Raw genomic sequence first — 25,645 nt, 5'->3', positions numbered from 1 at the left:
CTATTGGCACTATGGTAATGGTCCATGTAGCTCTCTAACCTATTGGCACTATGGTAATGGTCCATGTAGCTCTCTAACCTATTGGCACTATGGTAATGGTCCATGTAGCAGTCCTTCTCTATCCTTTTTGCACTATGGTAATGGTCCATGTAGCAGTTCTTCTCTAACCTTTTTGCACTATGGTAATGGTCCATGTAGCTCTCTAACCTTTTTTCACTATGGTAATGGTCCATGTAGCCCTCTAACCTTTTTGCACTACGGTAATGGTCCATGTAGCTCTCTATCCTTTTTGCACTACGGTAATGGTCCATGTAGCAGTCCTTCTCTATCCTTTTTGCACTATGGTAATGGTCCATGTAGCTCTCTAACCTTTTTGCACTATGGTAATGGTCCATGTGGCAGTCCTTCTCTAACCTTTTGGCACTATAGTAATGGTTGTTCTGTCCTGGGAGGAAGAACCAGAACTGCTTGTAGTCTGGAAGTGAGGAGGCTGGAAGACATTGAAGAGCAGAGGGTCTGGTTAGTCTTCAAGGTCAATTACTACACTACAGTGGCAGTGACAATTATTTATTTTTAAATAAAGGATGGCTAGTAACCTAACTAAATCATAACATCCAAATACCATTTGATATTGGAAACAGTGTGTGCTATTGGAGTATTCAGCAAGGCGAATGTTAGCCAAAATCACGGATTGAAACAGTGCAGCACAGCAAAGAGAAATGGTCGCCAATAGAGGAGGTGCCAAAAGGACAAACAAGTTTATTCCTAAAGAGTGAGAAGGTTCTTTCTTCCATTTTATTTAAATAAACAGAGCCCTTCAATTTCAAATTGTTCAACAGGAACTCTTGCAGAGGAATGTAGTTTAATGTGAATGTTTTCCCTGCTGAATGTACAATCAGTCCTCTTTCACGTCTAGCTGCAGTGCGTTTTCCCCGGAACATTTTATTCAAAGTTAAATTAACAGCTTTGCTTTTCGCCTGCCATGCTCACCACATTACAGGCGATGATGCATAAATGTGTTATAGGTCAGAGATAATTGGCATGTTGATGGCACACAGTGAAGAAACACTGAATACACATTTGCCATAACAGTGATGACAAAGAAAATTTGATTAAATGCGACCAATACCAAGAGGTTTCTACAAACAAACATACAAAAGAGGTTGCACCAGAACATACCCCTCACATGAAAATGCTCCTGTGAAGTTAAATGTGAATATATAAAATATTATTAATAAGAGGCCTTACTGTTGCATGACAGCCATGTAAAATGCTACAATAGAGTGAACAGCAGTACTCTCCTGCTTGGGGGTTAAACTGTCAAACTTTGGTTCCACTGCGTAGTAAATTATCCCCTGCACCACAGATCGGATCATAATCAAAATTATAATCATAGGTCACTTCACTGATTTGGCATGTTTAAAAAGTCAGAGAATAAAAATACAAAATGTTGAAATCAATATGACAATAGTCTGTATCAATATGTATTATTTGGCAATAGTTCATGTAGACTGTGTTGTCAAGTGCATACGGTACAACGATTAACGCAGGTTCCAGGTAAACTTGTGTCAGGTGTAGCCTGCTTGTATCTACATGTGCTAAGCTTGTTTCCAGGGAGCTGTGAGGATGTAGTTAGCTTGTGTTACTAAGTTTGCAAAATGTTAGCCGTAAATACCAAGCCAAGATAAGAAAGACTGAATACATTAGCTGACAGCAACCTGCGTTTGCACTATTAAACATACTGTAAATAAGCAAACTCTAAAAAGATAAAATCAATGCAGGTGACGGCTGACAAAATAGTCCAAATTATGTAAATAATAGTAAGAAAGTATTTTATTTATATAAGAAAGCAAAGTGGAACCAAATTCGGTTGTTTTTTGAATTAGGGATCATTTTATTGAAAGACTCTGTGATAGATTAGCAGTGCATGATGACAACTGATGCAGTATAAGGTGTGTAATGAATATCCAAGAGATGGCAATGTACAACTTGAACTAAACTGAACTGAAAAGGCAAAATTCTCAAACTTAAAGATTATTTTATTTACAGAGAATGGCAGTTGTCCGCTCTCTCTCTATGTTGCAATGAAACTACCAGCCAGATAGCAGATGAATTACATTCAGTCCCCCCAGCACCAACATTTTATCAAACATAAGTTGCTGGTGGGACTGAATGCAATGCAATACCATGCAAAATATAAATGCTACACCAGCTATGGTTGGTGGTAGGAAACATATTAACCAAGTTTTTACAAAGTTTTCAGTTTGAGTAGCATTAATGTTTTGCATGCTACTGTGTTTATATGCCCCAGGACCAGGATAAGCAGGTATAGATAATGGATGGATGGATGGATGGATGTATTTATATGCCCCGCAAACCTGACCAGGATAAGCGGGTATAGATAATGGATGGATGGATGGATGGATGTATTTATATGCCCCGCAAACCTGACCAGGATAAGCGAGTATAGATAATGGATGGATGGATGGATGGACGGATGGATGGATGTATTTATATGCGCTTCTCAGGGATTACCACTGAAAACACTGAGCAAACACACCCTCCTGGCAAAGGATCGGGCAGGCAGAGGTAGCCGGGGACCAGACGGCCAAATCAGTTCTCAAACCGTTCACAGCGTGGAGCAAAGCTGCCAGAGAAGCGTTTTAGCTGCACGCCACTTTTTCAGTTCCCTCGGCTTTGGCTCCCAGCATTCGGGCTGTTTCCCTCGCAGACCAAGTTCAGGAGGAAGGAAATAACAGCTCATTACAAGAGGGATTAGGGCTCATTGGAACCGAGCATAATGAATGTCCCAATGCGCTATAGCTGTAATTCAAAAGTGAAATGAATTGTGGCCGAAGTGGTTCAACTGATACCATTTGAATTTGTTTAACAGCAACACTGTGTGTGTGTGTGTGTGGGAGGGGGTGGGAGGCGGGGGTCGTTGTTGGGAGGGTTGTGTGGGAGGGGTCACCGCCTAATGTGAGAGGATGAAATATTTACATCGGGGTGTTTCGTACAATGGTGGGCGGAGCGATTGGCCCAGAGTACATCAGGCAGAAGGATTGAGGACAGCACATTCTAATGCATGTTCCAGTCTTGGCCAATCCAATTACAGTTACCACTGAAATTCAGTTTTGGCTTCTAGCATATTCCATTGAAGAAAAACACACACACACACACACACACACACACTCACACATTAAAGCAGGACTCATCTGGCAGCTGCTAACTGGGATAGAGCCAAGAGACTGTCATACCATAAACAACCAGACACCTTTTACAATTTATGGCCTTTATATTAAATATCTTGGCCCTGGCATATACATTTGAAACATTTTAAAGCAGGTATTATATAATATGCGGTGATCTAACTATTCCCTTATAATGAAAACAGTGCCACTGTAGGTGATGCAACATGCTAAAGGCTAAAGCATCTTCCACTCAGTGCGGTACTGTACCTAATTGGTTGGGAAATCGGGAAACTTCCCTAAACTTAATTATCTTTTTATCTTATTCCTTATCCTGAGGAAATATAATAAAATATATTCAAGAAGTTTTTTGAAAAATCCAAGTACTGTTTGACTTCTTAGCAATCAATAGGTTTGTTTTACCATTGACAGTGTAATTACATTAAAATATGAATATAATATAATATAATATAATATGATGATAATATTTCCTCTCTTTTATGGGTGTCATATTACCTTCTAAATAATCTGCCAGTTTCATAGATTTCCTCTCTTAAACATAATTTATTACAAACAAATTTGGGTATTTAATCATTCCTTCATGTTGTGTTTAGTTTATACATTTTGGGTGACAGCAACAATAGGCCTATGCCCTCAGTATTGAAGCGTTATTTCCATTCTTTGCTGTCACCCGCTTGCTGCAACAGCCAAGGCGATAAGCTGAGGCCGTCAGCCTTAGAATGTGAGATAATATCAGTAGGCCCGCTTAGCCTTTGAGTAGAGATAACACTCCTAGGCTAATACCACCGATGAATCTGTAATGTAGGTGCTGCATAGATATTTTTCGAGCCGCTGTGCGAACAGCCTACCAGCGGTTATGAAACGCAGTTGGCTGGTCGTGTGCAGAGTTGACCGAAGCAAATCTCATGCCCTGGACTTCTGCTGTAGTTGTAACTTGCTGTCAATGTCTCTATGTGGCACATGTAGCTTCTATTCACAGCAAAAATCCTGTCCTTTCTTTTCCCTCCAGGTTTGTTATGGGGACATGTATACATTTTGCAGTACTGCTAACAATGCTAGAAGCCTAGGAGCATACTGCCAGCTAACAGTATTTGGCCCTTCGTGCATTCCTAGAGCGGTTTGAAAGCTATCATTCCAAGCATGTTCATTTGTCTAGTTTCCTCAATACTAGCCTGAAATCACAAGGGCCATTGCAGTTTTAGGGAACCTTCATTCATATTATCAAAAAGGTAAACAATGTTTTACAAAAATTGTCATTTCATTACTTTCATTCAGAATATTCTTAAAATATATTTGGCATGTACATGTATATTCATGGCTGTTTTCTTTTTCATTGTTGTCAGTACATTTGTGTGGGACACAGGAATGTGATTTGGGGAAAGGTTCTGATCAGGGATCAAAGTACAATTTTTATATATCGTATTCCCTAGAGATGATATATATTTTTGTCCACGTTTGGAAAATTAAGTCATGTAAGCCAGGAAAATTAACAGTAAAAACAAGTGGAAGAAAATCCATGAGTCAAACTGAGTCAGAACTCTTTTGGGATTGCAATAGCCACATTGCATCAGAACAAGAGCAGCTGTTTTGTGTTTTTCCAGTCAGAATTGTTAGACACAGTGGCGATTATCAAGTCAGAGTTTTGTGTTTTCGAACTGCACTATTGAGGAGGGGGGGGGTGGTTAGTAAATTTGTTAATGATATGTGAACCATAAATACCCTAAAATACATTCACATGTTAATTAAGGTCATAACAGTAAAAAAAAATGTTTCTGGTTGGAGAAATGGGATTCGCCAAAGGCAATCTATACGACCGAGATACTGTAAAAACTTAATTTAAAAGGGTTTGATACATCTGTGAAAATTAGGTTCTCATCAACCTGGGGGGTATCAGCATGATCGCCTCCACAGGCCTTGCTTGAAGTGGTTAAATATGATAGTAGGGACAGCTAGCCAGGTAAACACTCGGCGAACACAAATCTCAAGCCGTGGCCCGCGAGACAGAGCATGTGGTAAGAGGTCACAAGCTGCCAAATCAGCCTAAGGCAGGATGAGAAAAACACCGGTCCTAAAACTGAGGCAGGGAAGAGTCTGGTTCCAGTTAGCAATGCTGGAAGGGTGCATTAATTCATAAATCAGTCATAACTGATGACATTCTTTATTTTAACTGCATATCATTTGTGTTATTGTATATTTTTCATATTTATTTACTGTGTTTCCCTAAGTGTGAACGAGAGTATTTCTAAAGGTGAGTTCAAGCAAAATATCATGTTGTGAGGACAATTTTTATAAAAAAATTTTAATTAGCCCTCTATCACCCTACTTTGGGGGTAAACTTGACTACAGTTTTACATATGTTGACATATTTGACCCCGCCAAAATCCAGCCCCCACCCAGCGCTCACAAACATGACAATACCCCTGTCCATCACCCACTGATGTATGTCAATCTACCCCCTCTCCTTACCATGTCACGAAAAAGAAAGAGAATAAATCAATAAAAATGCACAAACATATGTATATGTACTGACACAAACAAACACATACGTGTATGTACATACGTCAAAAACAAATAAAAAATAAAATAAGAAATAGGAATCACATTGACAGACAGGATCTGGTAAGAGGCAAGCACAGACAGGAATATAACTGGGTTGTTGGTGGATGGGGCTTTACATGTATGGTCAGGTACATTTAGATTCGTTTTCGGAGGATATTTCTTTCATGGTGGATTCATAGAATTGTGGCATTAGCTCACACTTTCTCAGACGCTTTCTCATAAGAGCGATGTAACATCCTTCATAAGCACTACACACTACCTTCATAAGCACTACAGTGACATTTAAAAAATTATTTTGTAAAAAGGAGCAAATGGACATTTGACATGTGTCCTTCGCTGGTCACATGTCATGGCATTTCCACTTACTGCAAAAGTGATGACAGAAGTGACCCAACGCCTACCTATGGTTACTGACATAATCATTTATGAGAGGCTATGCGTGGCCAAATCAGTCGAAGATGAGTGACAGCAACGGTGGACCTAATTTTCAGGGGGCAGCTTCCAAATGGAAAAATGCAGAGGCCAATTGTAAGGGTAACAGTCCATTCAATTGTGAGGGGTCATCGATGATATTTCATTTCATACTAATATCACTAAACACTAAAATTACATCCCACACCCAAGGTTGGGGTCAATTATTTTTAAATTCAGTCAATCCAGGACAAGAAGTGAAATTCAATTCAAATAGAAAAACTAAATGACAGGGAGGGAGTTATGCTTCCTAAAATAAAACAACAAAACAGCTCTCATACCTTATACCCTTTATGCAGTCAATCTCTCCAGATAACCGTTATGCATATGAACATGCACACACACTCGCACACTCACACACACACACACACACACAACTAATGTGCCCTTTTCTTCACCTCCAATTCAGATTTGGTGGTGGCATCCCAGGAATGGATGGACTTGGAGGAGGTGACTGTTATTATCTTGGTCCTTCATGTTATTACTGTTATTGCTATTGTTATTGTTCTATGATGATTTCGTTTTTTTTTTTCATTAAATGTATTGAGTTTCAGTTTACTTCCTGAGTTGACTGGTATGAAATGGCAACCCGGCCACATTCCCCTATTACACAAACGCATCGCAGGCGCTGAGAACGAGGACCGCACGTGGCAAACTCTGACACGTCGGCTTTGCAACACATCTGAATTCTGAAGTCCGAGCATCAGGCTGTGTTAGCTCAAAGCAGAGGCCCGTGTGTTGTCACACTTGAGTTCTCTTATGTCACACGTTCCAAAGTGGTCAAAATAAACAGCAAGGCAAGTTACACAGTGTATTTAGAACACCATACCCCAAATACATAAAGTACATTTGAGCTTGCTCATCCTAGAGGTAAGAGCATTAGTTCACCTTAAAATACTCATCTCCCACCTGACCACCCATATTACGAGGAGGGGGATCACCATGGGAGGGTATATAAGGACCCTGCTGACGGAGAGCAGCCAGAGAACAGAGAGACTGCAAAAAGATAGAAACTCATCTATGTTTTGCAGCTCCTTCTTCGCGGAATCTTAACTCTTTGCTTGGATAAAGGAAAACTCTGAAAAACCAGGTAAGAGATTCATACTCTTTGTCCATAATTCAGCTACAGTACAGTACAGATCAGTACCTTCATTTTAAGCTTTCTGAGGGGGTGGAGTTCTATAGGCAGGATTGTTAAAGAAATGAAGTAAAACAAACTGTAATGCTTGTTTAAATTACATGACTTACATGACTGAAGTAACTATTGCTAATTTGTACTTAGTAAATTGTATGAGTTCCTAAAAAAATCCTGCATTGTACTTTTTTATTGAAAGCATTCTATTAATAACTCAGATATTATTAATGTAGCACTAATACAGAATAAATAATGTTTGAATAATTACTCTATTATTGAAAATGAATTATATTGTTTTAAACTTGTTTTACAAATGGTTATTCAGTTTAAGTGTTGAACATGTCTGAATTGACAATTATTTATTGTCATAGGACATACTAAAGAAATATTTGGCATATGAAAATCTTTTTCCTTTACTTGTATTAAAGTCACCGTACCAGTCATATTTTACAATTAATATTAATGAATGTGTTGTGCCAGCTACTGTTAATTGGTGCATTATCATGGTTTAGCAGACGGAATAAAGTAAAAATCTAAAGCCTATATAACATTGTGAAAAATATCAAACAAATAGGTATTTGCCATTTGCTGTTATGCATTACATGATGTTGTATTATCTTCTGTTTACTATAGTTGTTCTTAAACTTGCTCATCATATTCCACTGTGTGTTCTGGTTTGCTGATTTTCCTTCTCCCTAAGATTTTCTTTAAATAAATAACATTTGTCCATAACTTTGACTCATGATTAAATTTAGGCATTATCTTTCACAAAGACAAGCTAGCAAGTTAAGCAATCAGCACACTTGAATCAACTTTGTTTGTAAAGAGCGAGCTGAATACTCGCATTTTAACTGTGAGTCAAATTTAAGGAGAAAAAATTGATTGAATCCAGGAAATATATATAATTCAGCTGTTAACCAAATATTGTTGACAAACAGCTTAGTAAAAGTAACCTGGGCTCACCGGTCAGAAATAACTGTGCTGTGCTGGACAAATTCAGTAAATCACACACACTTACGGTGCACATTTAACTCTGCACGTCCTGTTTCAGTGCCGCTATTTTAAACCCAGAACAGCTAAATCAGTTAGGTACGCAGGTCAACACCTGACTTATAATTTCTGAACGGAATTAACAAGCTTAACTGATGTTAGTCATTATGACTGGGGGAGATTACAAGGGATCAGATGGGGAAAAGATGGAGGCAGAAAGAGGCAGGGGATGAGAGGACATAATTGGATGTCACCCAATGTAAGCAGCTGAAATGATTATTCTGATGGAATCTTAGTTTTAGGTTTGCCTAAAACTCTTTTTTTTTATTAGCCACTGCAGTCAAAAACGTAGTGAAATGTTCAATGTTAAACCAGCTTGGATAGAGGGCATCGGACCCCTCGAGGACTCATAGGGATAAATAAAGACTGAACATTTTACTGCGTTCACCGTGGTACTCGCACTCTGAGGGAAACTGACAGTGATAGGCAGAAAGACAAACAAAACAGAAAGGATGAAAGATTCAAATCATGAACAAGTCTCTCGCCATTCAGTCAGCGTTTATGCTGTATGAATATGGCGTTGTGTAGGCTATATGAGAAAGCTTACCTCTGTTCATTTCAATTTTGCAGAAGAAATGGATGGACAAGGACGCACGTTCAAGAGCAATGCCCCAAAAGCCGGTGGGAAGGGGTGAGTAGAGAAAGGGGGAGGGACGGGGTAATGGTTCCTAAAATATAACAATAATACAGTCCTCATACCCAGCCCCCTTAATGCAGCCAATTTCTCCAGTTAACGGTAATACATGTGAACACGCAAGAACATACACACACACACACACACTCACACACTCACACACATAACTAATGTGCCCTTTTCTTCATCTCCAATTCAGATTTGGTGGTGGTATCCCAGGAATGGACGGACTTGGAGCAGGTAACTTATTATCTTGGTCTTTCAAATTATTATCGTTATTGTTATTATTCACAGTTTACTCAGATTTACTGTATCAATTATTATGAATATAAAAACCATTTCAAGCACCATCTTGGAGTGAAGGCAGTTTACCTGAAGTTAATTTCTGAGTTCTGGGCCAAATTCTTTCACTTCTACATTCTGTTGAACAATCTTGCTTCCCTCTCTCCTTCCCTCTCTTTTCGCTCACTCTCTCTTTCTCAGGTGATGTGGTCTGCCCGTGGGAGACCTTTGGCGATATGGAGATGAGCGACTTGGCGGCATTTGGCATCGTCTGACCCCCCTCCCCCACCTACCCTAATTTAACCTGCAATGATATGCACCCATGCTGCAGTCTGACTTGCTCATACAGCCCCATGTTGTGTAAATTGCCAAACATTGTACCACATGTGGGTTAAGCTATGGGGAAGCCTTTAGTACACCACTGGTTGCTGAGATACACTTAAAGGAAGACAAGTTTCAGCCAAAACTATGTATGACTCGTAAGGGTATCATGTACAGCCTACCTCACAAATACTTTATCCATATTTTGTTCATACTTTAAAATAAGCTGACCGGTTAAATGCATAAAAATCCATCTCCCTATAAAATACTTTCTTTCCTTTTTTTTCTTTTTTTACCCCCTTTTCCTTTGTAGTATTCCAACTCTGTCTCTTGTCTTTTCATCTTCTGTTGTTGAATCTTTCTATAATCAATTATATTCTGTTGTTTGGAAGTAAAAGAAGAAAGGATAGTACCTTGTTATGGAGAAATGTGGTGTTCTGCGGTCACCAAACCTGCAGCACTTTTGAAGGCGAAAGATGTAGTTGATTCTTTTCTCTTTCCCCTTTTCCTCCTGTTAAATGGACTTAAAATATATATTTATCTACCTATGTATTCAGTAAAGTTACTTATTTTCCCAAACGCAAATGTTTTCTTGCTTCCTTGCTTTCCCCTTTGAAAACAGTGACTTCACATCGCGGGCATGAGGACACAACGGACATACAAATAATTTTACAAGGTATCATATATCCATAATAAATCATATGGTTTGAATTCAAGACCACTTTCCATTTATTATCTAAATTATTTATATTTTTGACCAGTAACAAACCAAACAAAACATGAAACTGTACTTCATAAAGATACAAAGTAAAATGTGCAGTGTTGATTCAACACACATTGTTCACATGACTCCACAAGGGCTATCAATGTACTCTCCCAGTGTAAAAAAATACTCTGTCAGAATTGACCTGACCGAAGTTCAATTTTGTAGTTGTGGAAGGCTGCTGGCAGCAGCACCATGACCAGCAGTAGCTGTCTGTTGGAAAGGAGAGGGGTGGCAGCTCTGTCTGAATCTGCCTGTAGCAGTCGTGTAAAATGCTACAGACTTCCCTTGAATAGCACCATCCCCTCACAGCAAGAAGATCTGGGGTTCGAATCCCAGCCTTGGCCTTTCTGTGTGGAGTTTGCATGTTCTCCCCACGTCTGTGTGGGTTTCCTCTGGGTACTCCGATTTCCTCCCACAGTCCAAAGACATGCCGGTTACACTAATTGGAGACTCTAAATTGCCCATAGGCATGAGTGTGTGTGTGAATGGTGTGTGTGCCCTGCGATAGATTGGTGGCCTGTCCAGGATGTATCCTGCCTCTCGCCCGATGCACGCTGGGATTGGCTCCAGCACTCCCTGCAACCCTGCCCAGGATAAGCAGGCATAGATAATAGATGGATGGATGGGTGGGCTTCCCTTGAATGTTTAGGTACCCCGAAAAATGATTAGGCACTAGTGAGCGCTTGATCTTACTTTTAATGAGCTAGACATTCAGTGGGAAATTTATGTTTAGCACAAGACACAATTTCACATTACTTATGTCATTTAATCAGTGCAAAGCAGTGCAAATGTTGCGCTAATATCTAAATAACACTACAGAATTTTATAAGGCACAGCATCATTATGTCTCATAGGAACGTTTTTCAATTCTTCAGCTTTGTCCATCAATGCGAACAGACATTGTTAGAGTTGGGTCATTCAACTCTAGCATTGTTAAATTGAGTCATCTGAATGAATTAAATTGAACAGGAACAGTAATCTACTTGAGTCAAAAGTACTTTATCAGAGCTGATAAAATAAACAATATGCACAGACACTCACACCCCACTGACGAAGAGTGGTGTCACAAGCTTCCCTCTGACTCCCCTAGTCCAGCGCATACACGTGTTTTGTTTACCCATACAAGACTTACGAGGCTGACATCCTGAAATAATCTCCCTTCCGCCCGACCATTTATAACTTTTGGAATTAGGAGATAAGAAACGGGGGGATCAAGGCAGAATGGTGTGGCCCCTGAACAACAACAGAACCAACTGAAAACCAGGAGAGAGGATAGCAGCGTATTTTTAAAAAAGGAATGAAAAATGCACCCTCCTTTTTGATTTGTTTAGATAGGAAGACAGCAGAGGGGATACCAGATGGAGAAGAGATCATAGCTCAGAAGGTACCAGGGTAGAGGGCTGGATCCTAGCTTGAGCGGGGGACTCATATGCCTTGAGAATCCTTCCCATGGACTGCTCCACACATGTTGCAACGGCTAAGAAGGATAGTTTTTGTCTCTGTGGAACTTCAAGTTGCAGTATGCACAACTAGTGTCTCTGATTTAATATCTGTGGCACAGTTAGATTGTTATTCTCATAATTCCAGTCACATTTGATTTCACATCAGTGCATCAATTTCACATCAATTAGGTTATGTATCACTATTTGACACAAAGTAGAGATGGGTTTTCATTGGGTAAAAGTTTGATATTTTTTTACACTATTTTCATATCCAGATACAATCAAACCTATGTCAGGTGGATGAGAGAGCAGAGATTATTTCCGGCAGGAGATTGTTTTGGATTTGATTGTACAGTTTCATAGTTGGTAAGAGGCAACAGTTGAGGAATTGAGGAAGTTAAAATTATGCACTGCTAAGTGCACACGTGCCCATGGTGTAATGGATAAGAGTATTTTATGAACATTTCTGTATGACCAAGTCGTGTGATCCAGGTAGCCTTTTGTAGTTGGAGACCAGATTGGTTATAAACCACGGAAGAAAGAATAAGATTCAGATTGTGTATGTACATGAGACTGAGTGAGTAAGATCAGGCTGAAGATAATTTTCTTTTAACTCGTCATTTTGTTCGTTTCTTGATATGCGGTTTGAATGTCAGGTGAGTGTGAACAGTAAGGCCATGGTATTCGTACTGATGAGTGATTTCCAGGGGTCAGCTATGGCGATGCAATCCGTTGTTGAGAACTGCTTGCGTGGAAAATGGAAGAACATACATTCAGCTTTCTTGACGTTTAAAGTCAGAAGACTACATCTGAGCCGAGGCTGAAGGGTGTCCATGTCACTGTTGAGCTTCGATGTGATTTGTGGTCTTATCGGAGGTGTATATGACCATGTCATCAGCATACAGAATGCAGTGTGACTTTGGGCATGCATCCAGGAGATCATTAATATATAAAAGAAAAAACACGGGTCCCAGCGTAGTGCCTTGCGGATCAGAGTGATGAATCTGAGTGAGCTGCGGCTATTGGCCGGGAGCGGTTTAGGAGGTATGATGTAATCTAAGTAACAGAAGCATCTGACATCTCAAAATTCAGTTTTGAAGGGAGGAGTGTGTTGTTCACAGCTAACTTGGTACAGTATATTGAACATGTCTCAGGCCATTTACACCAGTGCGATTTTCCAGCACGGTTTCTCTCAAGAATTCATCTGAACGGACTACGTTTTTATTTTCTTCACACTTACACAGAAAGAACAGACCTCTTCAGAATTAACGATTTAAAATGGCCTCACCTGGCTCCGCCACAATGGCCCACCCGGTGGACTCGCTAATTTCGGATTACCTTAACGGGTTTAACACATTTTCTAATTACGAGCGGGAGCCGAGGGCCTAACGAGGATGAGTCCGGGAGAAATAAGGCCGCAGCTGCGGGAGCCCTTCTATACTTAGCCGGAGTCGTAAGGTTGAAGGGCTTTTTACAACATGAATAGCAGACACGGCTAAACACATGATCGTTCAGCTAGTGAGGGATTACGTCGTCTCTTTGTTGGGGATTGCTTTTGGCGGTCAGGCCCCAGCATTGTTTGTTTTCGATGCTAAAAATGGTAAGTAGGACTAAATAAGGAGATGGCTGAAATTAAAGTCAGTTAGCTTGAACCACTGACGCGCCTTCCACAGTTGGTGCCAATTGATACAATGATTAAATCGCGTATGGTTATTCGTCGTCCTGTATTTTCGCAAATTCATTGTCATTATTATTTATTTTCAGTGGGTAGAGAAGTATGTGGTTTTTGTCGGCACTGGGCAGGACATATCACTATAAGGGCAGAGAGGATAAGTTCTGTGTGATTCCATCAGATTTTACCATTATTTTTCCAATCCACTGGGAGTCAATAACATATCCTGTTTGTTGAAATGAGTGAGGTCAGGTGATGCAGTGTAGACACCAACATCCTGTGGACATTTTACCTTCCCTACTCCAAGTGCACAGGCCCGGTTCAAAGCCCTCTGTCTCTGTGTGTGATTTTATCCACACCGTGTTCTGCATGAGTGCTTTCCGGTCTTCTTCATCGTCTAAGACATGTTTGGCTGACTGTGTTGTAACAGGAGCCTCAAAGCCCTAGTTAAGTCTAAACAGACGTTATAAGGAAGGGGGGGGTGGGGGCGATATTAGGGGGCAACAATACGTACAGTCACACTCATGATATGCGAAGAATCATTTTAACCTTTTTTTTTTTTTACTGTATTGAAATTGTAGAAACAGAGTGTAGCCTTTTGACTAAAAATCATGAAAGAGAATAATGGTCTTGTAGATTGTAGATTTTATCTGGGTTTCAGAAGTGAAAAATCAACAGTGGTGTGGCTATTAATGCATCTGTGTTCAGTGTGAGAGCTTATTAATTTGAAGCGCTGTGCCGACAGACTTGTCAATGAAGTAGGTGTGGCTTATAGCCAGGGGAAAAGTAAGTCAAAACTGCCAAACCTGCTCCTAAATCCAGTTAATAAATCAGGAGATAAAGGATCTCATCGGATCTCAAAGCATGATATCAAGTATCAGGATTTTTTAAAAACAGAATCAATCTGATATAAAACTCATCATAAGGTAGCAGTTAGTGCAGGAAATACAAGATTTTAACAGTAGGAGTGATTACTGTTTACTGTGTGGCATTACATAAATGGGATGAAACAAGATTATTACATGATGGATGATGAATTGATGTTGGCTGCACCTGCAGTTTGGCCAACAACTCTTGTAACCAGGGCTGAATATATGGAATGAGATATTCATGCATACCATTTAACGTAAATTGTTATTTACTTTTAAGTTATTTTAACCTAGCAAGCAGTCTGCATATTAGTTATGTAGGGAACATGCAGGTGATGATATTTGCAGTCCTATCATTTGCAGTTCAAAGTGAGTAATCAGTAGAAATTATTTAAAAGTGAAGATCTAGACTTCAGTGTGTTTGAGTGATCACAATATGTCATATGTCATATGGTGCTTCTTTCAGTTAGAAACTCCAAGTGCATCCATGCAGAAAACTTTAAACTGACACTTAATGAACAGAATGCACACCAGTAGTGTTGCAATAACCAAGCAAACCAGTGGGTGGCACACTACCCAAACTGGTACGCAGGTCAGCAAATCGCAAAGCAAGCAGAGACAGCGATGGGTTACATGACTGCCCCGTATAAGTGAAGGTTCACAAGATGAGCATATAGGCACTTAGGTCTTTTAAGGCTTTTTCTCGAGTCCTGACTCCTGTATCAAAACCACTGGAGGACCATTGTGGACCAATGTGACAAGTACTGGAGGTCCAAGAATAAAATCTTGTCAATCTTATGATCAGATCTTTAATTTATCATAGAGCATGGAACTCCACAAGATTATATATAGGTTTCGATTCATAAGTAGAAGATAGAAGACAGGAACAATTCCTGCAAAAAAATAACAAAAAAATAAAACAAAGAAAAGCAAAACAAATACATAAATAAAATGTCTTCTCAAGACAAGCGACCAGTTAAACTGTTATGAAATGGGCAGCTGTATGGTTCATCCTGTTAATGTGCCGTTCTGGTTCACAGATGTGATATGAAATCTAAACCATGCCTCCGCTGATTGGCCAATAGCCCCACAGAACAAAGCACAGCTGCAGTTTGTGTGGCCCAGGGATGGGTGGGTTTCCATTGGCTGGAATGATAGCGTCTCATTGACCAATTAAAGCAGTTCCATAGACAACTCAAACTTCTCCGGTTTTTTTAAAACCTAGCATGCCCTGTGACCCTCCAGTGCCATGTCTGCAGGCCCCAATTTAACATTAAACCACCAGGAAAGCTAAAGTATGAAGTAAAACATATTCATGTGCAGAACATATTCGCGGTGGTCTTTGTGAAGGTTGTGCTGTGTAATAATTTTTGTGTGTGTGTGTGTGTGTGTGTGTGTGTGTGTGTGTGTGTGTGTGGGTGTGTGTGTACTTCTGGTTTTCATTCTTCCCCTCGTATCAGGGCAGACTTAGACCTGGAGCACCAGGTGAGTTAAATCTCTGGCCAATCAGTGACATTAATCGATCAGTTAGCTATCGTATAGTAAATAAAACCGGCGGAGCTACTGGACACGAGGGCCAGGTTTGAGACTTGAGTATCCCCTGGTTTAGTGTTCATTAAGCCATAATAATAAAGATGCATTGTTCCTTTTTTAATTCATATATAATAAAATAATAACATTTTCCTTTGAAGTAATGCCAGTCATTTCTAAACATTAATGTTGGAGGACTCCTGCCCTGGTGTCAATGTGTGTGTGTGTGTGTGTGTGTGTGTGTGTGTGTGCTTGTGTAAAAACCAGGAGAAAAGTATTGAAAGAAATGAAACGCTGCAGCACAAAAACACACAATCGCACACACAAACACACACACAAACTGGAGCAAATTTATAACCTGAGGGTTATAGCATTCAGTGTGTCTTCCTTTACATCTCTGCAGCGTTTCACCTCAAATACCACTCTACTTGCTCGATTAAAAAGCATTGGATTCATATAATCACCCAACACACTGACTTCATTTGTCTATATTATCTGAACCAGCACATGTAACAGGCTTATTGTGAGCATGTAAGGAGGGATTAGATTGGTCGGCCACAGCAAAAATAGACTTGAGGGAGGAGACTTCCAGAAAAAATACACCAAGAGTCACTGCGGGGGCAGAGGTGGCGTAAGCACTGTGCATTTGTTTGGGGCCTCAGCCATCCCTGGGCCACTCAGTTCAACTGTAGGCGCCACAGCCACATTCCAGTTTGGGGCCACAAGATCATTCATCTTTAGGGCCTTCAAAGCCGTATGGGCCCCGCTCTGCTGCGGGGTAGGGCACACGAGAATGATTCCGGAGCAGGAAGCTGCAGTAGGAGCAATTATTCTGAAAGACTTTATACACACAATCGCACTTAAACCCGTTGGGCTGTAACTGCTGTGTTGTGTTCAGAGTCACATGGTTCACTGGGCCACCCTGCATGGGGACCAGGGATGGGAGGGAAATGCGTAAAATTGGATGGAAGGGAGTGAGGAGAGGGGAAGAGAGAGAAAGAGTGTGTGGAAAGAAAAAAGGGATTAGTGGAGAACTTGCATGAGGACACTTTAAGTGTCTTTTTGGATGGTGCTAATTAAATGTAGGCCTATGTGAGATTTCAGATGTTAAAAATGAAAAGCATACACACTCATTTGCCTCCACTCGGTGGAGGAAAAGAATCATAAAAAGATGAATCCACAAAGATGCTAAGAGTGCAGGGAGAAAACTGAACAGACAGAGAGAGGTGGGAAGCCATGTAGGCTACTATAGTCTATAGGAGTCCCATTTAAAGTACAAATGTTCACAATATGGCGGTGCAAACGGGTTAAAATCGAGAGCGCAACATTGCACTTATTTTTATCCTGGCTACAAAACCTGAAAATGTTTTATCCCCTCGTCATTTGAAGATGTGACCGCAGGGTCAAGAGTTCGCCACAGCGAGGAATTATTTCTGCGCTGAACTGTGATCCGAGGTCAGCGGATTAGACACCACGATTCTAAAAATATTGCGTTGTCCGTTCTAGTACAATACGGTTCACTATTAGTGAGCCAGTACACTTCGCTGCGTGGAGCCGGAGCAGTGAGGAAGATGCTACGCGGTGCCGTTTTACAAATGCGTCGTTTTAAAGAAAAATGCGGGGAATTCGTTGTGTTTGCGCCAGAAAGAATGTGAAACGACTATGGGGCAATCCGAAAGCGGCGAACAAGAGGTGGACATGTCACAAATTCAAGAACTGTATGCGACTTTCATGCAAGTATGCCCCAGCGGCACTTTACATTTGCATGAGTTCAGGAAAATTTTTGGGATACAAAGTACGTCAGAAGAGGAATCGTTGTACATTGAGACGATATTCCGTTCATTTGATACAAACAGGGTATGTTTCTCAATGTTTTGAGTTTTACCAGTGTGATTGTAGGTTATAATTCATCTTAAACTGTACCAATTAACTAACTGCAAATGATGCTTGAAAATGGAGTTCCAAGTTCACATTTTATAAGCAGGAATGTGACTTACCGTATTAATACCCAATTGATTTTCAAATGTAAACAGGTTTACGACTCTCGTGTGGTCAGTCGTATTATAGCCTATAAACAACTATGGGACTATTTTCGCATGAACTTGGTGGTGTTCAACTCAAAAGTTCACAAAATCGAATTGATACATGTCTTAGCACATCACAAAGTACATTCGCCTTCATGCGCTTTAACGAAATGTCTGTCATGGTTCTGTTCCATGTTACGCTGAATTATACAAATCACAGGGATGAATATTAACGCATTTGTTCGCAGGACTACCTTTGAAACGGGGTGGCAGGTAAAGCATCCGCCAAGCTACGACTTGGCAGGGCATACCCCATTCCCATAGCCATTTTACAGTCTCTGAGCCTACAGCACCGAGAGATTAACATTTTAATAGGCTACAACTCAGCCAGAACATCCTGTAGGCTACTGGGTCTAGATTGGGGTGCGGCGCGAGAGCATGGATTTGAGTGAAGTGTGAGCACTCAAGCAAGTTAGTTAGGCTACGTAGTAACTGCTGCTACATAGTAAAATTACATTACATTTACATTACATGTATTTGGCTGACGCTTTTATCGAGAGCGACGTATAATAAGTGCAGGTCATTGGAACAAGTAGACTACAGGTCCGATGAGGTACAATGCTCATTTTGTAACCGTTGTTCATAGCCATGAACACATTAAGTCCAATTCACACAGTAAACATTACTCTCCGACCTTATCTATGGTAAGTCAAACTAGGATGCACGACAAGTTACAACATCAAGTACAGTATAAGTGCTGGATGGCACTACATGTAACATGAAAGTGGCACAGGAGGATGTGTGGCATAAGTCATAAAAATGATCCCAGTTTGGGAGCGCTTCGCAGAGTGGTGATAGTCCAGGTATAGTCTGAAGAGATAAAAGCAGCACTCTTTGCGAGTGAACCTCGCGCGTAATGGGTCAGACCTCCTCGTGTAGCCCTATTGGTTGTAGGCTATTGATTTAACTGGCAATAAAATAGGCATCTCTTGCGTGGTGAGAACACCGTATTAGAAGTCAGTCTATTGCTCACGGAAAAAAGTATGTGATCATTGTTTTGCATGTCAATGCACACCTGCAGGACAACGCGATAGACTTCATGGAGTACGTGGCTGCGCTGCACCTTGTACTACGGGGGAAACTGGAGGACCGACTACGGTGGTCTTTTAAGGTCTACGACAGAGACGGGAATGGACGGTTAGACCGGAGTGAAGTGAAGCATATTATACGGGTACGTGAGGAAGACATTTGGTTCAAGCGTGAAGTATAATTAAATAGGCTTGGCTCGCCTTTTTGTTTTCAAGTTAAAAATCACAAAAAGAAGACATTAATTCCGAAGTACTTACAGACCAGGCCCTGGAGCACTTTCATAGAGTGTTCCTCTACAGCAGTGGTACCCAACCCTGTTCCTGTAGGTTTTGCACTCTAACCATAAGAAAGCACACCTCATCGAAATACGTTTTATTTTGTTGAACTGCTAATTAGTAGAGTCAGGTGTGCCAAATGAAATGAAATGAAAACACTACAGGATGGTAGATCTCTAGGAACAGGGTTGGTTACCACTGCTCTAAAGCTTTTTATAAATCAGTTATAATAATGTTTATACATATATTAAGTTAATAGATTGATCTGGAAAAATAAAAATTGACCCCTGTTATTAACATGTATATATCAGTAGGTGCTTAAAATGAATCTTAAGAGTTCCCTGGATAAATGTAAAATGTTTCTGAAAATGAATCGTATGACAGTGCCCCTGTTCCTGCCAGTGTATGCAACTTTCCATTAAGTTTATATATTACCATATTAGTCATCTCTACATCCTCACAATCATTTACTTGCTCAATTTTAAGTACATTTTCGTTTATGAATACTATATTTTCTTTCTCAGTTATCTTAAATTATTAACTATGTAAAATGAATATATTCTTGAAGTACTTCATTTTAATTAAGCAATGTCTAGAAATATACCAACTGAAAATGTCCTCTTCTTTCTTGCATTTCCAGATCATTTATAAAATAAAGCAGACAGACACCAACATGACTCCAGCTGAAGTTTGCGACAGAATCTTTGAACTTGTCGACAAAAATAAGGATGGTGGGTTTCCAATTAAAGTTTTTACAGCATGTTTAGATTGTATGACAGCATTCTCTAATGGAAAACATACTTAAGCTGCCAATACAAGTGCTCTTAAACACATGTTGTAACTCTACCATGGTTCATCTATCCATCTTAAATTGTGTTCATGTATAATGGACAGTATCTGTCATTCTGATCTAGCGTTATTGCGCTAGGTTGGTAATATGATGCAGGGTTAGGTTGATTGCACAGTCTTAAAAAATCCCTAAGAGCAAATATATTTTTTTCTACTTAGAGCCAAAGAAAATAAATACCTTGATATTGAAACTTATTTAATTCAGTTTAGATTTTTAAAAAAATTTTAAATCTTGAATACTGAGAAATTCTTATAGTGTCATATAGTGTAATATAATTTAGTATGGTCATTTGGCAGCCATGTTGCTTGAATAAGCATTTACATTTTACAATACAATTGAATTTGAATTAGCTGCCCACAAAACACACATACCTTTGATTGGTTAATCAACAGCGCACACGTTTAGTGGGCTGCCAATCAAAATTCTGTTATACACTTTATTTAAAAATAAATATAACTTATAATTACAAATCCATAAAAAAGTAAATATTCATGTTTTGGCTAACTGCACACTTTAAATAAAAAGTCACTGCACATGGCCTTTATGCACTATGTGCATGCTAGGTGTGTGTTGATTTTAAGGGGCATGGGAGATTAACGCCAAATGGATCGTATGCTCAAACAAACACCAGTATGGTAGTCTTTCAGTGAATTGTCAGGACAAGTGAGACGCTTAACAGTTCATCGCAACACACTTTCACAAAGGCAGGCATTCATAAAGCGAATGAATATTTTCTCCCCTTAAATACTAAAACCCTACAGCGTTTCTTATAATGTCACCCACCAGCTCCACTCCTTTCATGTTTCATCTGAAGATCTCAGTGTCACCTAGCAACAGCAGTCACATGACATCAATGTATTTGGCTCCAGTGGTTATAGTGGATTATTATTTTTAACTTCAAATCAGCCTTTATTATTGCTCAGTGTTTTACAGTGGACATTTTTACTGAGAGAATTATTTAAATCCAAAAAGCGCCAATTTAGCCAGTTTGTTAAAAACTGGAAAATGTTCTCTGACCCTTAGGCAATCAAGGTGCATAACAGAATAGCACAATAACCACAAACATTTTGGAGAAAAATAGGCCAGCACACTTAATGGTGACAGGGTGGTTCAGGTCATGTAGATACAATATATGACCAAACGTATCTGATCACCCCGTGGCCTGGGGCTGTTTGTCATGGTTTAGTTTAGGCCCCCTTAGTTCCATTGAAGGCAAATCTTAATGCTACAGTATACAATGACATTCTAGACAATTCTGTGCTTCCCCAACAGTTTGGGGAAGGCCCTTATTTATCCTATTTCAGCATGACAATGCCCCTGGGCACACAGCGAAGTCCATACAATAAAGTGTTTTTTTTGAGAACGGTGTGGGAGAACTTGACCAGCCAGGCCTAATCGCCCAATCAGTGCCCAATCTCACTAATGCTCTTCTGGCTGAATGGCGGCAAATCCCTGTAGCAATGCTCCAACAACTAGCATAAAGCCTTCCCAGAAGAGTGCAGCAAAGGATGGACCAACTCCATATCAATGCCCGTAAATTTTGGATGAGATGTTGGATGTCAGGTGTCCGCATACTTTTGGCCATGTAGTGTACCAGTTCTACATGACATTTGCAAGAATGCTGCGTATGCAAGCTGGTAGTGAGCTGTCTGTTTTGACACATTGTTAATGCAGCAGACACATGAAGACATAGCAAATTAGTGGTAGTGATTTGCTTTTGCCTCATGGACAGAAACAGCATGTAATTAATAGTGTCATACAAGAAACTAAGAAACTGTACAAACTGATCTGATTTAATTATCTGATATATGCTGGCTTATTAAAACTATTTTTAACATATATTTTAAATATGGTATTTGAGTTGGAAATTTAGTTCTCCTTACAACACCTGTTTGTGCTACCGCAAATAGCTTGGTCCTCCAAACAGGGAATCATGTGGCTGTGGCTCAGTTTATAAAGCGTGCAGACATGGTGAAGAGGTTTAGTTTTTTGTTCGACCAAACATTTCAATGGGCAAGGCGCATGATCTAAGCGACTTTGACCGCGGTATGATTGCTGGTGCCAGACGTGGTGGTTCCAGCATTTCAGAAACAGCTGCTCTCCTGGGATTTTCACACTCTACAGGCTTTAGAGTTTACAGAGAATGGTGCGATAAACAGTTCTGTGACTGAAAGCGCCTTGTTAATGACAGAGGTCACAGTGGAGTGGGCGGACTTGTTCAAGCAAACATAAAGGCCATAAACGCTCAAACAACAGCAGTTTACAACAGTGGTGGATACTGTGCCATTTTCCTCTCCTATCAGCTAAGAACAGGAAAAACTGGACGCTGGAAGACTGGCAAAACACCTCCTGGTCTGAAAAATCTCGATTTCTGCTGCAACATGCAGAGGGCAGGGTCAGAATTTAGCCTAAACAGCATGAACCCATGGATCCATCCTGCCTTGCGTCAATCGTGCAGGCTACTGGCAGGTGTGTAAAGGTGTGGGGAAGGTTTTCTTAGCACACATTTTGCCCCTAAGCACCGTTGCTGACTGGTCATTGCGTTTATGACCACAGTCTACCCTTTTTCAAATGGATACTAACAGCAGGAAAATGTGCCATGTCACAAAGCACACATTTCAGGCAGGTTTCCACAAATATGACAGTGACTCCAGTTAACTCCAATGGCCTGCACAGTTCAGATCTCTATTCGATAGAGCACCTTTGGAATGAGGTGGAACTGGAGGTTCGCAGCATGAATGCGTGTCCGAAATATCTGCCAGAACTGCGTGATTCTATCAAGTCAGCATGGACCATCATCCCTAAGGAATGGTTCCAGCACCTGGTTCCAACAAAAGGGGGATCTACCCGATACTAGAAAAGCGTACCTAATCAAGTGGCTGGTGAGTGTATGTGATTAGAATGTTCTTAATTAACATTCTAATGCTGGTATAAAGGCCAGTTCAGATCAATGATTTGCAACGAGACTGGATGCAACTTGCAAAATTCCAAGACGTCTGATTGTAAACGTTCTAAAACTGCACTTGGCGATTTGACAGGGTGGGTCTTTTGAGACCCCAGGCAATGGCTTCAGACGCTCTGCAACTAACCAGTTCACACCTCTGCAATTTTCACTGCAACATTCTAAAACCGTTTCGTCTCATTGCGAATCTTTGATCTGAACTGGCCTTAACTTCTGGTGATTGGAATCAATGGATTTGTAGAACACTGACTTAGAATTTTACATTACATTACAGGCATTTAGCAGACACTCTTATCCAGAGTGACTTACACAACTTCTTACGTAACATTTGAAAAAGCCTACTCTTCAAAGGGTTAATATTGTTTCGGTTTAATGTGCCTTCTGTCTTTTGTACCTTCTACTTCTGTGATGTTTATTTTGTATTGTCATGGTGGAACTGTTAATTGATCAGGACAGGAGTGTTTTAATTAAATGACACTTGTGAGGCCTTTCATTTCCAGTAGATGGCACTATGTCAGTACTGAGAAAGACTGTCAACAGATTGCGGATTAGCGATGGTGATTTCATGCCTTGTGACATGCCTGCTGCACTTTCTGTGGGATGACATTCTTCGTTCTCTATGGCTTTGACACGGCGGCCATTTTGTTGAACAAAAACTGTGACCCTTGTGTCAAAATAAAGTCCGCAAAGATTAGAAAGATTGATAGAAGATTGTACTGTGTCAAGCAGTGACATACAGTGTATCAGCCATATTTCCAGTTTCCCTATTATTACATTACAGTTAGAGAATAATCCTGTTTATTTGGGCTATGAATGCTAAGTGATATCAATATGCTTTACAGTGTAACTTATTTTGGCTCCAGGCTGTGTAGAAATAGATATAGAAATCCTCTTTATTCATTGTTTCACTCTAATACAATGAAACTGTGTTTTAACGCATGATGGAATATTTTGTCACACTTTTTCTCTTTTTTCCAGGTCAGATTTCATTGTCTGAGTTCATGGAGGGTGCCCAGAAAGACCAGTGGCTCATGGACCTGCTCAAACTGGACGTGAATGCCAGCGGCTGGTTCATAAAAAACTGGAAAAAGAAATCATGAACCTCAAAAAATGCTACTCTCAATTTAAAAGATTTTTTACAGCCCCTCGTGTGGTGACTCCCTGAGGGAGACTTGTGAAGGATGCTTTGGCAAGGGGCTCGGCAGAGCTTCCATGCTGGAATTGGCTGATCCTTCCTGGAGTACAGGCCTCTCTGTGTGGTGACGGGTTTTTCCATACCATAAGTGTGTGGGTGTGGCTTGGAGGAATTGTGGGTAAACAGAATACTGATGTGATTTTGACAATAGAATGTCTTGCCAGCAGTACGTGTTCAACAGCTAAGACTCAGTCACTACTGAATAGTCAAATATTTTGTGTATGGTAAGAGGATCCCTGGTACAACTTAATCGTGATCTAATAATATTATGTGCATTTTATAATGTTGATTTTATTTTATGTTTTTGTTTTCATTGATAAGGCGGACATTTTAGAATATATTTTTGATACGTATCATTATTTGTTTATTTATTGTATTTATTTTCAGTGTCGCACAGCATTTGGGCACGACGAATAACAATCAGATGAAAATGGGCAAAAGAAAATTGGAACTTTTTGCCAAATTGAGCCTTTTTACCAAGAAACTTTAAAGACCTTTTGCTCACTACAGCATGTCGGAAATCATTTTAAATATTCTTTAACGAAGAAGAAAAATGCTAATGGATGCCTTGAATGGGGACCAGAAAGGATAGCTTGTTTGTGATTCATTTGAAGAGTTTGAACAACTCAACGATCCACAGTTAGTGCTGAGTGACAAACATGTCAGTAGTGAACTGCCAATCGCAATGAGTAGTTTCAAGCTGAGCATTTTTTAAATATTCAAAACCTGTAAATTCTGTTACAGTAATGAATTTATTTTGCTAACGTATTAGAATTCTTCAGTTTGGTCAGAAATATTAAATCATGAGTTTTTGTATTGTCACTGCTGAAAAGTAGAATAATGGTTTCATTAAGCATACAGGCGATTCATTTTTAGCAGTGGAAGCCTTAAGGGCAGTCTACTGTAATGGCAGAATTCACACACATAGTAACTGTGGACATGCCACAGACTTGCACACTGCTTGTGATTTCATGACACTATGGATATTATTTATGTTCTGTGTCTGTAGCATTGTATGAGTATAAATATTTGATTGAATTTGCTTGTCCCTTGTCATTTCTTTTGTCGATTCTGTCTGTTTGTGTGTTATATAAACAAAGGCTCAAAAATATATGGGAAATCCAAATAATGTATTATTGTGACTATAATTTTGTACTGTAGGCGATTGTTTCTAAGAGCTAACAGATTGGTGTATGATGCATGTCTTGTAATACTGAAATTCAATTTAGTATGGAAATCAGGACACTTATTCTCAATATTCTCATTATTCTCAATAATTTATTGTGTTGCCATCCATGACCTGAAATCAC

At 39.9% G+C, this 25,645-nt stretch overlaps 1 protein-coding gene and 1 long non-coding RNA gene across 2 annotated transcripts; both read left to right on the top strand.

Annotated features, from left to right (window-relative positions):
- Nucleotides 1-7,200: 7,200 nt before the first annotated feature.
- LOC135242207 (uncharacterized) lies at nucleotides 7,201-10,240 on the top strand. The gene is made up of 4 exons (XR_010326272.1): nucleotides 7,201-7,329; nucleotides 8,995-9,055; nucleotides 9,258-9,298; nucleotides 9,542-10,240. It is a non-coding gene; the product is annotated as an uncharacterized LOC135242207 (long non-coding RNA).
- Nucleotides 10,241-17,307: 7,067 nt separating this feature from the next.
- On the top strand, nucleotides 17,308-25,373 carry LOC135242299 (guanylyl cyclase-activating protein 2-like). The gene is made up of 4 exons (XM_064313319.1): nucleotides 17,308-17,797; nucleotides 19,046-19,195; nucleotides 19,969-20,059; nucleotides 24,119-25,373. The coding sequence occupies exons 1-4, from the start codon at nucleotides 17,603-17,605 to the stop codon at nucleotides 24,238-24,240; spliced, it is 558 nt and encodes a 185-aa protein (XP_064169389.1). The 5' UTR covers nucleotides 17,308-17,602; the 3' UTR covers nucleotides 24,241-25,373.
- Nucleotides 25,374-25,645: the final 272 nt, after the last annotated feature.

Source organism: Anguilla rostrata, chromosome 16, assembly GCF_018555375.3.
Source record: "Anguilla rostrata isolate EN2019 chromosome 16, ASM1855537v3, whole genome shotgun sequence".
NCBI classification, from domain to species: Eukaryota; Metazoa; Chordata; class Actinopteri; order Anguilliformes; family Anguillidae; genus Anguilla; species Anguilla rostrata.
This window is presented reverse-complemented; position numbering and strand designations above follow the sequence as displayed.